This window comes from Trachymyrmex cornetzi, unplaced genomic scaffold (assembly GCF_001594075.2).
Source record: "Trachymyrmex cornetzi isolate Tcor2-1 unplaced genomic scaffold, Tcor1.1 scaffold245, whole genome shotgun sequence".
NCBI classification, from domain to species: Eukaryota; Metazoa; Arthropoda; class Insecta; order Hymenoptera; family Formicidae; genus Trachymyrmex; species Trachymyrmex cornetzi.
Genome location: NW_017297113.1, coordinates 60,456 through 72,571, shown reverse-complemented (window position 1 = coordinate 72,571; position 12,116 = coordinate 60,456). Strand labels below are relative to the sequence as shown.

The 12,116-nt window shown below is 30.2% G+C and overlaps 1 protein-coding gene across 1 annotated transcript in view; it reads left to right on the top strand.

Annotated features, from left to right (window-relative positions):
* Positions 1-6,415, top strand: part of LOC108761210 (uncharacterized) — a 14,087-nt gene extending 7,672 nt beyond the window's left edge. Inside the window, exons 4-9 of the mRNA XM_018507624.1 lie at positions 1,626-2,340; positions 2,533-2,869; positions 4,173-4,260; positions 4,564-4,918; positions 5,509-5,877; positions 6,075-6,415. Of these exons, the coding sequence (XP_018363126.1) occupies positions 1,626-2,340; positions 2,533-2,869; positions 4,173-4,260; positions 4,564-4,918; positions 5,509-5,877; positions 6,075-6,415 (2,205 nt within the window). The remainder of the gene's footprint in view (positions 1-1,625; positions 2,341-2,532; positions 2,870-4,172; positions 4,261-4,563; positions 4,919-5,508; positions 5,878-6,074) is intronic.
* The last annotated feature ends 5,701 nt before the right edge of the window (positions 6,416-12,116 follow it).

Sequence of the window (12,116 nt, the reverse complement as noted above, 5' to 3'; positions counted from 1 at the left end):
GAAGTCTTCAGTGAAATAAGGAAAACAAACAAGCGCCGCCGGATCATTCTTCATCAAGACGATGCCAGCTGTCACACATCTCGTCTAACAACCGACTATTTGAGCACTCAAAAAATCGAATTAATGGGTCATCCGCCGTACAGTCCTGATTTGATACTAAATGACTACTTTTTGTTTCCAAACGTCAAGAATAAATTGCATGGACAACGATTTTCGTCGGCAGAAGAAGCCGTTGATGCGTTCAAAGACCATATTTTGGAGGTGTCTCAAGCGGAATGAAAAAAATGCTTTGACAAGTGGTTCGAACGCATGCAAAAGTGTATAGATCATAAAGGAGAATATTTTGAAAAACAATAAATGACAAATTATTGTTTTTTTATTATTAGGCTCAAAATATAAATAGTGACCCTCGTATCAACACACGAAATATTGGCGGTCATTCTGGGACACCCTGCATATGTTTGAAATAGTATAAAAAGGACTATGCCCACAGTTTTATAGGGGAATTTGGGCCTCGGATGAACAACTTTGAGACATGCCTAAAATTTTAAGCTATTAAAAGAGAATAAACAATTCCATAAGCCCAACTTTATAGGAGAAGTTTCCTAAGTGCTAGAATTATTCAAAGTTTGCTATTATGACCATGTACTAGTCTTATCCAATTTCTCTGCGTCCAGGGTACCTCCCCGCGGTGACGGCGGTAACGGATTGTACCAAAGATATTGAAATAATATCTAAAATGTACTTGGTACAGTTCATTAATCCGGCTAAGTTCCTGGTCGCGATTTATGCCGTCATGTCACAGAAATTCGGATTTGCTTGTAATGACGACGATGCCCCTGGAGTTCGTACTGATGGGAGGGAGATGGACAAGCGGCGAATGTACCAATCGGCGGGGTAAACCAATCTTTGATACGGAGTCACCCCGAAGCAGCTACTGGTCGCGATGAGATCCACTGTGGGCAATGTGGAAAATATTTAAAAAACCAGTCGCGTAAACATTTGTTGGCTGCGGAAATGCTAGATTTCTTGGAACAAGAGCCTAGTAGTTCTACAAGAGCCCCACTCAATACATTTAAATATGTATGTCATGTCTGTTGGTGCCATTATAAAAGAAAACTTACTGAAGATGGAAACGTTACAGTTAAAAATACTGAACCGCAGCCTCTTTGTCAAATCAATTAAAACCTTTTGTTTCATACTTTGAGTGTCTCTCTCCCCTCTTCATTAATGTATATTACTTATAATTATTCATTTTTTTTCCCCCAAAAAAGGGTTTAGTTGTCTTTGTCAAGATTGGACATCTTCCAGATACCAGATGATTTGAGAAATCGAATAAAACCAGTCCTATATGGTACATAATACATGGTCATAATAGCGAACTTTGAACAGCTGTAACACTCAAGGGACTCATTTTACAAAGTTGTGCATATGGAACGTTTTAATCCTTTTTTTATGCTCTACAATCCTAGCTAGGTCTCAATGCTATTCAGCCGGGGCCCAAACTGAGCATAGACCTTTAATTATATTGAGATATAAATATCTCCATTTTATTTTATGTGTTTCAAATAAAATAAAAATTTATATTGAGATGTAAACATCTTTATTTTATTTTCATGAACTAGACGAGTACATCAATCATCATGTCACTAGAAATGATTCGACATTGTAATGGTCACGAAGATGCTATGGATGCTTTTCTATTAAGCTCATCGTCAATAATCAGCTTAGTAAAACTGCTTTTGCATCGCGTATATTGGAGACAAAAATCCATTTTGGTGGAATCGGTCATCCATGATTGGACTTACGTGAAAAATTCTCGCTTTCGTGATATCATGTTAAAGTATGCTCGCATAGGTAGGCTGGGCTCTTCGATATTCTTCTGTTTAGGTTGCGCCTCGGTGGTATCTTTCGTCTCCAGTGTCGTGCTAGCCAATATCAATTTGCCCTGGACTTCTGAAAAGCACATTTATAACGAAACCAATGAAAAGAAGCTGATGTTAGCGGCCTATTGCACCTTTGGAAAATACTATACATCTTTTTTCACCTATTGCGCTGTCGAAGTTTTGCAGTTCGTTCAAATCCTCGTTAACGGCATCTCGCAATGCGGAAACGATGGGTTCTTTTTCGATCTCACAATGCACATGTGTGGACAATTTGCAATTCTTCGTATGAACTTCAATACATTGGGTTGCGACGAATTTTCCTGCTGTAGCAAACTTGACATCCTGTTGAAGAGACATTATCGCCTCGTATATTTATCGCATTATTTAGAGAGAGCATTCACTCTAGTCATCTTGGCACAAATTTTAATGAGTGTTGTTGTCTTATGCGTCGAAGGTAATTATTATTTTAAACTTAAACAAACTGTAATCAAATTTATCGTTACTTTGAAATTTATATTTATTTAGTATGTTATAAGTGACATAGAATAAATAAAAGAACAAATATAATTTTATTACTTTTAGAACAATAAATAAAGAATTTGTAACTATTTTAAAGTTCTTATTATATTCGACATTTTTTTTCCAGGATTTCTTTTACTTCTTTCACTTGAAATAAATGATGTTCTTACCGCTGCAAAACATGGAGTCTTTATTATTTCACTGTTAGTCCAACTTTTTCTTTATTGCTTCGCTGGACAGACGTTGGAGTTCCAATCGAAAAAATTAGCCTATGCAATTTATGAATCACCGTGGTACACTTTTGATGTGAATGTGATGAAGAATTTACCATTGATAATTCTTCGAGCAGCCAGTCCTCAGCAATTAACTGCAGGAAAATTCGTAGCAATAAATTTTATGACTTTTAAGGAAATTTTAAAAGCTTCCGCCTCATATTTATCTGTATTAAGGGTAATGATAAAAACGTGAGTAAAAATTCTTTTAGGAGAAAAGTAGATGGTTTAGTTTCTTTTTTTTTTATAAATGACTTTAACGATGTAATTAATATTTTTTAAACAATTGTAACTAATTTACAAGTTTTTTTCTATAAATAAAGATGTGTATTAACGAAATAGAGCAAAATTGTATTACTATTATGTTTATTGTGAGATATACACTATTGGCAAAAGCATTGTCACTACTTATTTAATACTGTGTTGATCTTCTATGTGCTGTCAAATCCTCTCTTGTCCTACCAAGCATGAATTCTACGAGAATACCTCTAAATGTGTCCATTAGAATCTCCTGCTAAAACATTAACAACAGTTTCTTTAACTCAGTATTGATGAAGGCGAGGTACACTCCTTCATGATAACTGTTTTCTATGATGACAGCGAAATCTTTCAGCAAGACAACGTTCCCTGCACAAGTTGCTCAATAATGGTTTGAGGAACATGAGAAATACTTCATACTTGTGTCTAGTCACTAAATTCATCCTATCTCAGTCACATTGAGCATTTATAGGATATATTGGACAAACCAATTTGCTCCATATAACTCTTTGTAACTTACAATAGTTTAAAAAACTGCTAACTGTTAACATCTTGGTAGCAGATTCTAATGAATACATTTAGAAACCATATGGAGTCCATGTCTGATATAAAAGCGCTAGCAGAACATACAGGATCAACACAATATTAAGCAAATAATCACATTTTAGCTCATCAATGTAAATACGAAAGAGTTTTAAGAAGATACATAAAATAATATTAAATCATAATGTTACAAATAAAAATTAAAAAACATTTTATTTTAATAATTATATAATGTTCGATACAGTTCTTATTGAATTGCATTTATCATGATAAGTTGAATATATGTATAAAATTATTACACTGTGTGTGAAACAATAAAATTAATAATTTCACCAAATGTACTTCACCAAATATTTCTATGGTAGAAATGACAATGGAAGTAGAAATGTAAAGACATGTAAAGACATATAAAAAGACATACACACCGATCTCTTTACTCACTTTGTCCGTAAAAGAAGAGTTTCTGCGCAAGTTAATAAAACATGAGTTCGGTAAAATAATAAGTTAATATGGTGCTATTGATAACTTATAATAGCGACTGAATGATAGTAAATCGATGGTAATTTGGCAAAATTTAGTTTGTAACAACTGAACGAAGTAGTTTCGAATAAGCTATCATTCGAGTTCTTCCGCTTGCCAGAATGACGAATAAACGTTGGAACGATGACATCGCTTACGTTTTCTCTACTCATAGACTATTCTTAAAAGTATACGGTTTGTGGCCATTACAGAAACAGACAGTATTCACGAAGATACAATGGGGTTTTTGTTTGATTGCACAGGTACGTTAATGCAAGAGGGATGGTAATATAACGTACATTTAAAGAATATCATGGGGGAAGTCTAAAAACTTGCAAAGTAGTTATAGTGAGAAAATTTTTTCCAAATATTTAATGATAATTTCAAAATATATAATTTCTTCTTTTAACATTTTATTTTTTTAGCATTTTATTTTTAAAATTTTTTAATTTAAAATTTTATTTTTCTGTTAGACAAGTTTATGCTTATAATAAAAATAAAATAATTTATTGCAAGTTATTCCTTTATATTTATTAGTATTTGCTTTAATACTAACTATTATTCAGTTTATGATACTACCTTGTCTGACGACGGAGCTCGTCTGGAGCAGCAAGGACGCCAGTTCAAATATAGAAAGTATAACGTTCTTTGCGTCTACGTCGACTGGAATTATAAAAAATCTGTGTTTTATTGTCAGTCAAAAGAGGCTGAGTATTAACATTAACGCTGCTATTGATGATTGGTTATCTGTTAAAAATAATGGGGAAACTAGGAAGATTATGAAGAAGTATGCAGTTAAAGCCAAAATACTCACTTTTACATTATTATACTCGTTGTATGTATGCCTAGGCATGTACATAGCAGTCGTCATATTTATTAATCTGAAGCAGATATTCTCCACAGACATGAATTTAGTGAATGGTAAAATTGTATTTGTTATGTGGTTCATAGTTATGTGGTTCATAGTTAAAACATTTTTGTATTTGTGTTAAACCTTCCTTGTCAAAATTTTTAACATGTCGAGTGTTAATTTTACATGATATTATTGTATTATTTAAATATTTTCATTAAATTAATTCTTAGCGTTACATATTTTATGAGTAAATGATCAAACAACATAAAAATAATTTATTTTAAAACATAAATTCTAAATGAATAAAATATGTTAATTTAATATTTTCTAAATGTTAATTTTACTAAAGAAGTATGCTTCTACAATTTTCTTATAAATTGCATTAGTGTTACATTTCGTGTGTTAATATTTACATAATATTTGTATTATTTCCTAAAACATTTATTTTATGTTAAATTAACACGAAGATTTGGATGGGCCATTTGATAAATGAATGTGTTAATTAAATTTAAATTTAAATTAAATAAAATTAAATATAAGTTTAAAAATTTGATACAAGTTTTCCAAGTATATAGCATGCTTTACTTAGTTTGGTAATCTAATTATAAACTAAATTATATGATAATATTTTGTTTTTTTTTATTTTTGTGATGTGCAGTTAATACAACAGATTGGTTACTTTTGGTTCCATCTGGTCCACTGAGTCAGTTGATTACTGGTCCACAGTATGCGATAATCCTGACTATCCAGATTGTTCAATCATGCATATTATCTTTTTTATTATTTACCGTGGATAGTTTCTTCTTCAACGTTACAATACATCTCACCGGTCAACTCAAGGTGCTTAAAAACAACTTCAAAACATTTACGAACGAGTCGAACACCGAAGCAAATTATCGAAAAAAATTCGTTAACTTGGTTAATAGGCACAGCCTGTTAATGGAATTGTATCAAAATTTGGAAGATACTTTTCATTTTCTTATATTATATCAAATTGTGATAGTGACGATTTTGCTTGCATTAGTAGGTAATGTATATCAAAGATTTTTTTCCGCATTTATATTAACAATCTAACATCTACATACGTATTTGTATAAAAATTGAAGAAATTGATATACATTTAAATTTAATACATTTTATCACATTTAATTTAATAGTCACACGGTGTATGTTCAAAACTTGAACATATTCGTATATCTTTTAAAATAAAATGCTTATTTTTAGGATTGCGTTTAAATATTTGTATAAACGAAAAAAATCATGTTGAGGCGATAAAGAGTTTTTTTGTCTTGAACTATTTAATAATGCAATCGTTGGTATATACCTATGGTGGTGAATTCTTGCAAAAGGAAAGCGAAGACATATTCTATATGTTGTACACAACTTCCTGGTTCACACTTCCTGCAGCATTGATGAAAGATGTGCATTTTGCAATGATGAGATCGAGTATTCCATTTCGTTTAACCGGCGGAAAATTTTTTTATGTTAATCGCGAGACGATGATGTATGTCCTTAAGACAGCGGCCTCATATATTTCAGTTTTAAGAATAGCGCTACGAAAGTAATGTTAATCAGTATAGCACTGATATGGGTTTTGAGATCTTATTACGAAAACTGATGTTATGTAATGTACATATACCATATAGGCAAATATGTTTGATTAAAAAATATTTTAAGACATACGTTTTGACTTTTATACTATAAAAAAAAGCCAATTGTTTGATTAAATTAAATTGTTCAACATTTTTGTGATATGTTAATCAATAGAAGAATTTACAAATTAACTGAATTTTACAAGATTTAATTTCGTGATTCATACGCAATTTATATCAAGATATATTGTTTAACTCTTTCATTGCTATAGACGTGTAAACACGTCCAGCAAATAGCCTTTTGTGAGCGTTAAGAATTATTTATACTAGTCATATATACTATTAATTTATTTACTAAACTACTTATGTACTAAATATTTAGCTACTTTAGCAAATTCGATCTTTCCGTGCAGTTATTTATTATAACTTTTCTTTATGAAGACACACGATTTGATCGAATGTGACGTAGTTTCGAAATTGTTTGTATATTGTTTGTATCAATTAGTCTTAGCCTTCTTTTTCAACTTCTTTACAATATCTTTTTATTTTTAGGACTATTTATTCTAATGTTCTCACTTTACAGCAGCTTTTTTTGTACATATTATGTTAATATTGTTTTCTACTTCCACAAAGGATTTTACTGAAGAAATTTAGAGATATAAAAGTATGAGCTCTATAAAGAATCATTAGTAATAATATTGTGGATGATTTTTCACCATTATTGCTTAGTTTATAAAAATGTTATGTTCATCAAGTATCATATTTGTGCTACAGTTTTTTATTATCTTCACTTTATTTCCATACATAACATTTTTCAATTTTATTTATCTTCCTGGAAAGAATAAATCGTTTCTCCCCTCAGAAAAAGTTGATAGAACAATAATTCAAGAAACTGTTTTATTGTTGGTGCTATACATTTTTTATTTATTAATAAATGCAACTTAAATGACTGTAACCTATTATTTCCTATTATTTCAAACCTATTATTTCAAAGACAAAGTAAGTATCTTCGAGAACAATGTCGTGTATAACCATATTATTCATACATATGGACAAATAATACATATGGAAATGCAAGCTATACTTGGATTCTTGGAAAGTTAAAGGAAATGTTAAAAGATGTAAATAATAAATCAGAAATCCAGGAAAGTTAGTTTCACGAGGGGTTGTCGCAGCAAAACAAATGTGTTGTAGTTATCGAATATCACCACAATGTAATTATTGTGAAGAAACGAAGGACTACATTCTTTTTTGAGGAAAAGTCAAACTGAAGAGAAATTCAGTGTAATATAATTTCAACAATTATCGAATGAAATAAATTGAAAGAAATTATCACAATCTGCAGGTTTTAAAGTTGAAAATGGGATTGACTATAGAGTAGAATGCTGAAATTTCATATGTTTTAACGCTTTGTAAATATCTTCTTGGTATACTTGGTACACCTGGAATATTATGGGTGCTCGATAAAGAAAATAAATATATTTTCGAGAATTCGTTGGTTTATGTCGACGGTAATAGAAGTAAGTTGTAACTTTCAGTCATTACTAAAAAAATTTAGATTTAACTTTTATTTTGCTTTCTTGTTTACGTATAATGTTTAATGTTTTTGTCTAATTTGAAATAATAAATTTTATCTAAATAAATATCACAATTTGCTTAATTTTGATGATGTATTACATAACAAGCTGAAACATTTGATAAATATTAAATTAGGTTACAAAATATAGGATTTGGCAGAAAAATCTTTTTATAATAATTGTAGTTTTGCCGTTAGAAAGAATTACATTTTCAATGATGTTCAAAAACATATAGGGGGAAGTTGCCTATATCGTACCCCCAAACATTTAAACAAAATTGTAACAATAACTAAAGAGATCAGAATATTTCTGTACTTACATTAAACTTTGGTTCATTGGCAATAAAACAAAACGATACTTTTACGAAAATAAACATTAAATTATTGTTTAAATTAGATTTTTAAAAAAGTAGCTTTCGGTACGATTTGGAGACCGGGTCGTTAAATTGTTCCACCTGATTCCTAAATCGTACTTCTAATGTAGTAAACAAGCTAACATTGCTTATTGTTATTTTGACATTAAAATAACATCTTTAACGTCAAAATGACGGTAAATAACGTCAGTTTGTTTATTGGGAAAATAAACAAAATTAATTTTAAAACTCATTTATTAATAAATTTATTTTTAATTTCAAACTGAGTATACATATTTAAGTAGGTATAATAATAATTTTTCTATTATAAAAACATGCTTTTAGCAACTTATTGTCGTTTTCGGAAGTAATACTCCAGATAGCACATTATATTCTGAGAATATACTAAAAAGGTCACGTCTGATATTCGTATGATATTTCTATGTCCGCAACAACATTGTTCGCAGTATATCCTCAGAATATCGAGATGATTTTTCGAAAATTTTCCTTGAGAATATGTAAGAAATATCTATTAAAAATAATATTCTTTGCTCTATAACAGAATATTATTTTTAATAGATATTTCTTACACACTCTTAATGAAAAATTTCGAAATTCATCACGATATTCTGAGGATATACTGCGAATGATGTTGCTGCGTGCATAGGAATATCATACGAATATCAGACGTGACCTTTTTAGTATATTCTCAGAATATAATGTGCTATCTGGGACGTCTATCGTTTTGTTGAAGTCCTGCAGACATTACAAATCCTTGTCAACTGTATATTTCGCAATGCGAAAACGATGGATTTTTCTTTGATCTCACGATGCATGTATGTGGACAGTTCGAAGTTCTCAAAGTGGAATTCTTTGAAATAGAAAATAGCAAAGAATTGCAATAGACTTGGTATCATGTTAAAGAGACATCATCGCTTCAGATATTTAGCTCATCTGCAAAACGCATTCAGTTTGGTTATCTTATTTCAACTTTTAATGAGTGTGATTTTATTATGCGTTAAAGGTACATTTTATCTCCAATAAATCGAAATCCAATTTACTTTGTGATAAAACTTTAGTAACAGAATAATATAACTACATTATTCAGTAATAATTTTTGTATCATGTATAAAAAATGAAGATATGAAATAATGTTTCCTTAAGGGAATCTTAAAGTGAAGCTCGAACTCCGATGAGATCGCTGTTTTACCGATAAAATACAACACATCGACATATTTTTACACCATCGATATCGCACTCACACATCATACGTACAAATTTTCTAACTAATCTTTCGTATTAAGTATCTAAACTTATTTCTAAGTACTTAGCATTAGTTGTTCACGTAATCTCTAGTCGAAATCAAGATTGTTTTGTACGTACGAAGTATAAAACTCGTATATAAAGCAAACATTATTACGAGTCGACGTTAAAAGTCGGTAAACTGTAATTTTCCATCTATTTTTCGTTTTTGGCATAAAGCTGACCGGTTTGGATTACATTATTGTTTATACTTTAATATGAAGAAGGATTTATTAATCTGTAAAGGCAGTTAGAAAAATACTTGTTTGAAAAAATTAATAAAATAGATTCACTTTAGGAATTCCTGCTCCAACTTAATTCTGGTTTAATTACAGAATAGGCGTACAAAATTTGTTACAAGATTTACAAGAAGTCTTAAACTTACCGATAATTATTGCATGTATATAGTTCATTATCGTATTTCAGGTTTTCAGTTAATCCTCACGCTTTCGATGCATAGCACATACGTTACATAAAACATGTCCTTTTTATCGTTGTTTTGTTGCTGTAGCTATTTCTCTACTGTTTCGCCGGACAGACGTTGGAATTACAATCACAAGGACTAGCTTCTGTGATTTATGACTCACCATGGTACAATTTTGATTTAAACTTGATGAAGAATTTGCTGTTAATTGATCCTTCGATCAATCAATCCTCATCGATTAACTGCAGGAAAGTTTCTGGCAATAAATTTCGTAAACTTTAAGGAAATTCTGAAGGCTCGTACTTCCATCTCGTATTTATCAGTATTAAAGGTAATGCTAGAAACGTGAGCAAAAGGGAATTCTTTCAAGAAAAAGATATTTTTATCTTTTATCGCGTAACCTTATCTTAATTATACAAGAAATATGTGACAATCTTGTGTTTCGCGGGTTTTCTCCGTGTTCAAATCCATTCTTGGAATGCCAAGAATGGATTTGAACACGGAGAAAACCCGCGAAACACAAGATTGTCATATAGGAAACACCCGTGAAAGCCTCAAGAATACAAGAAATATGTTTTTAAAATGTAACACTTCCTAAAGAAATTATTTTATGTATTTATTTTCTACTACTACCTTAGGAAAATTTACTTTAAATAAAGTTAAGGTTTTTTAAAAAGTAATAAAAAGTTTACACAAAAATTTTTGAATTAATTTATATAGTGTAAAAAGTTAATCTAAAATAATCTTAGATAATTTCTAAGAATTAAAAAGTCAGTTTTTAAAAATAATTTTTAAAATTATATTTCCATTGTGAAATATTTCCATTGCATGTGGAATTTTTAAGTTTTTAAGCTTTAAAATAGACTATTGAGGGAAAACAACCAAGTGAACCTCTCTGATTTAAATGAGCTTTTAGTATGTTGTCCTATGGACAAAAATAGGAGACACGTATTTTTTTATACGTGCTGAGTCGCATGTTAAATGGGCGAAATCCTCTCTTGAAAAAAGTCGATTTTTTTCTTTCAAATTGAATATCGTCCAAACTGTAAGAGATAGAAAAAAATTTTTAGAATGAAAATTGAATGGCATTAAGAGTACTTTAGAACTATAATAAAAAAATATTGTTTTAAATTATTTATTTATAATAAAAATTATTTATCTATAAAGAAAAAAAATTTTTCATTGTAGTTCTAAACTCTTAATGCCATTCAATTTTCATTCTGAAAATTTTTTTCTATCTCTTACAGTTTTGACGATATGCAATCTGAAAAAAAAACCGACATTTTTCAAGGGGGGATTTGACCCTCTTAACGTGCGACTCAGCACGTATAAAAAAATGTGTCTCCTATTTTTGTCCATAGAACAACATACTAAAAGCTCATTTAAATTTGAGAGATTCATTTGGTTGTGTTCTCTTGTAAGTCAACAAAGCAAGACTAAGCCGTTATATGTGTATAGTCGATTCTTATATTTGAGACTGTCTTAAATACAGTCTAAAGATGTCATGAATCACTCAGAAAGTCGCGTTAGAATGTTAAGATTTTACTTTAGACGGTCTTAAAATAAGAACGGACTATGAATACTGGACTATGAAACAGATGAACAGAGAGGTAAGTTCAATGCGTAGTGTCATTATTTAGGTCGTGATCGTTCACAAATATTGACAGGCTGACAAAGAGTGCGTTCCGTATCATGTACGATGCGCATAATGTATCATTTTATTTTTGTAATTCACCAAATATTCAAGTAGAATAAAATAGGAAGGTAACCTTTTCAAAAAAAAGGCGCCAAGTGTGCATGTACCTTCCATAAAAAACTGTACTTTACATAAACTAAAAAAGAACCGTTACATAAATAATATAGTTCAAGTGGTAATGTTGTAAATTTTTTATTATAAATTACCCCTCAGTAGTACGTATACATGTATTAAAAAAGAAATGAAATCAAATCTTTAAATTACGCCAATTGCAAAACGAATATATAATTTCTTGCAACATATAACATATACTATTGTATTTT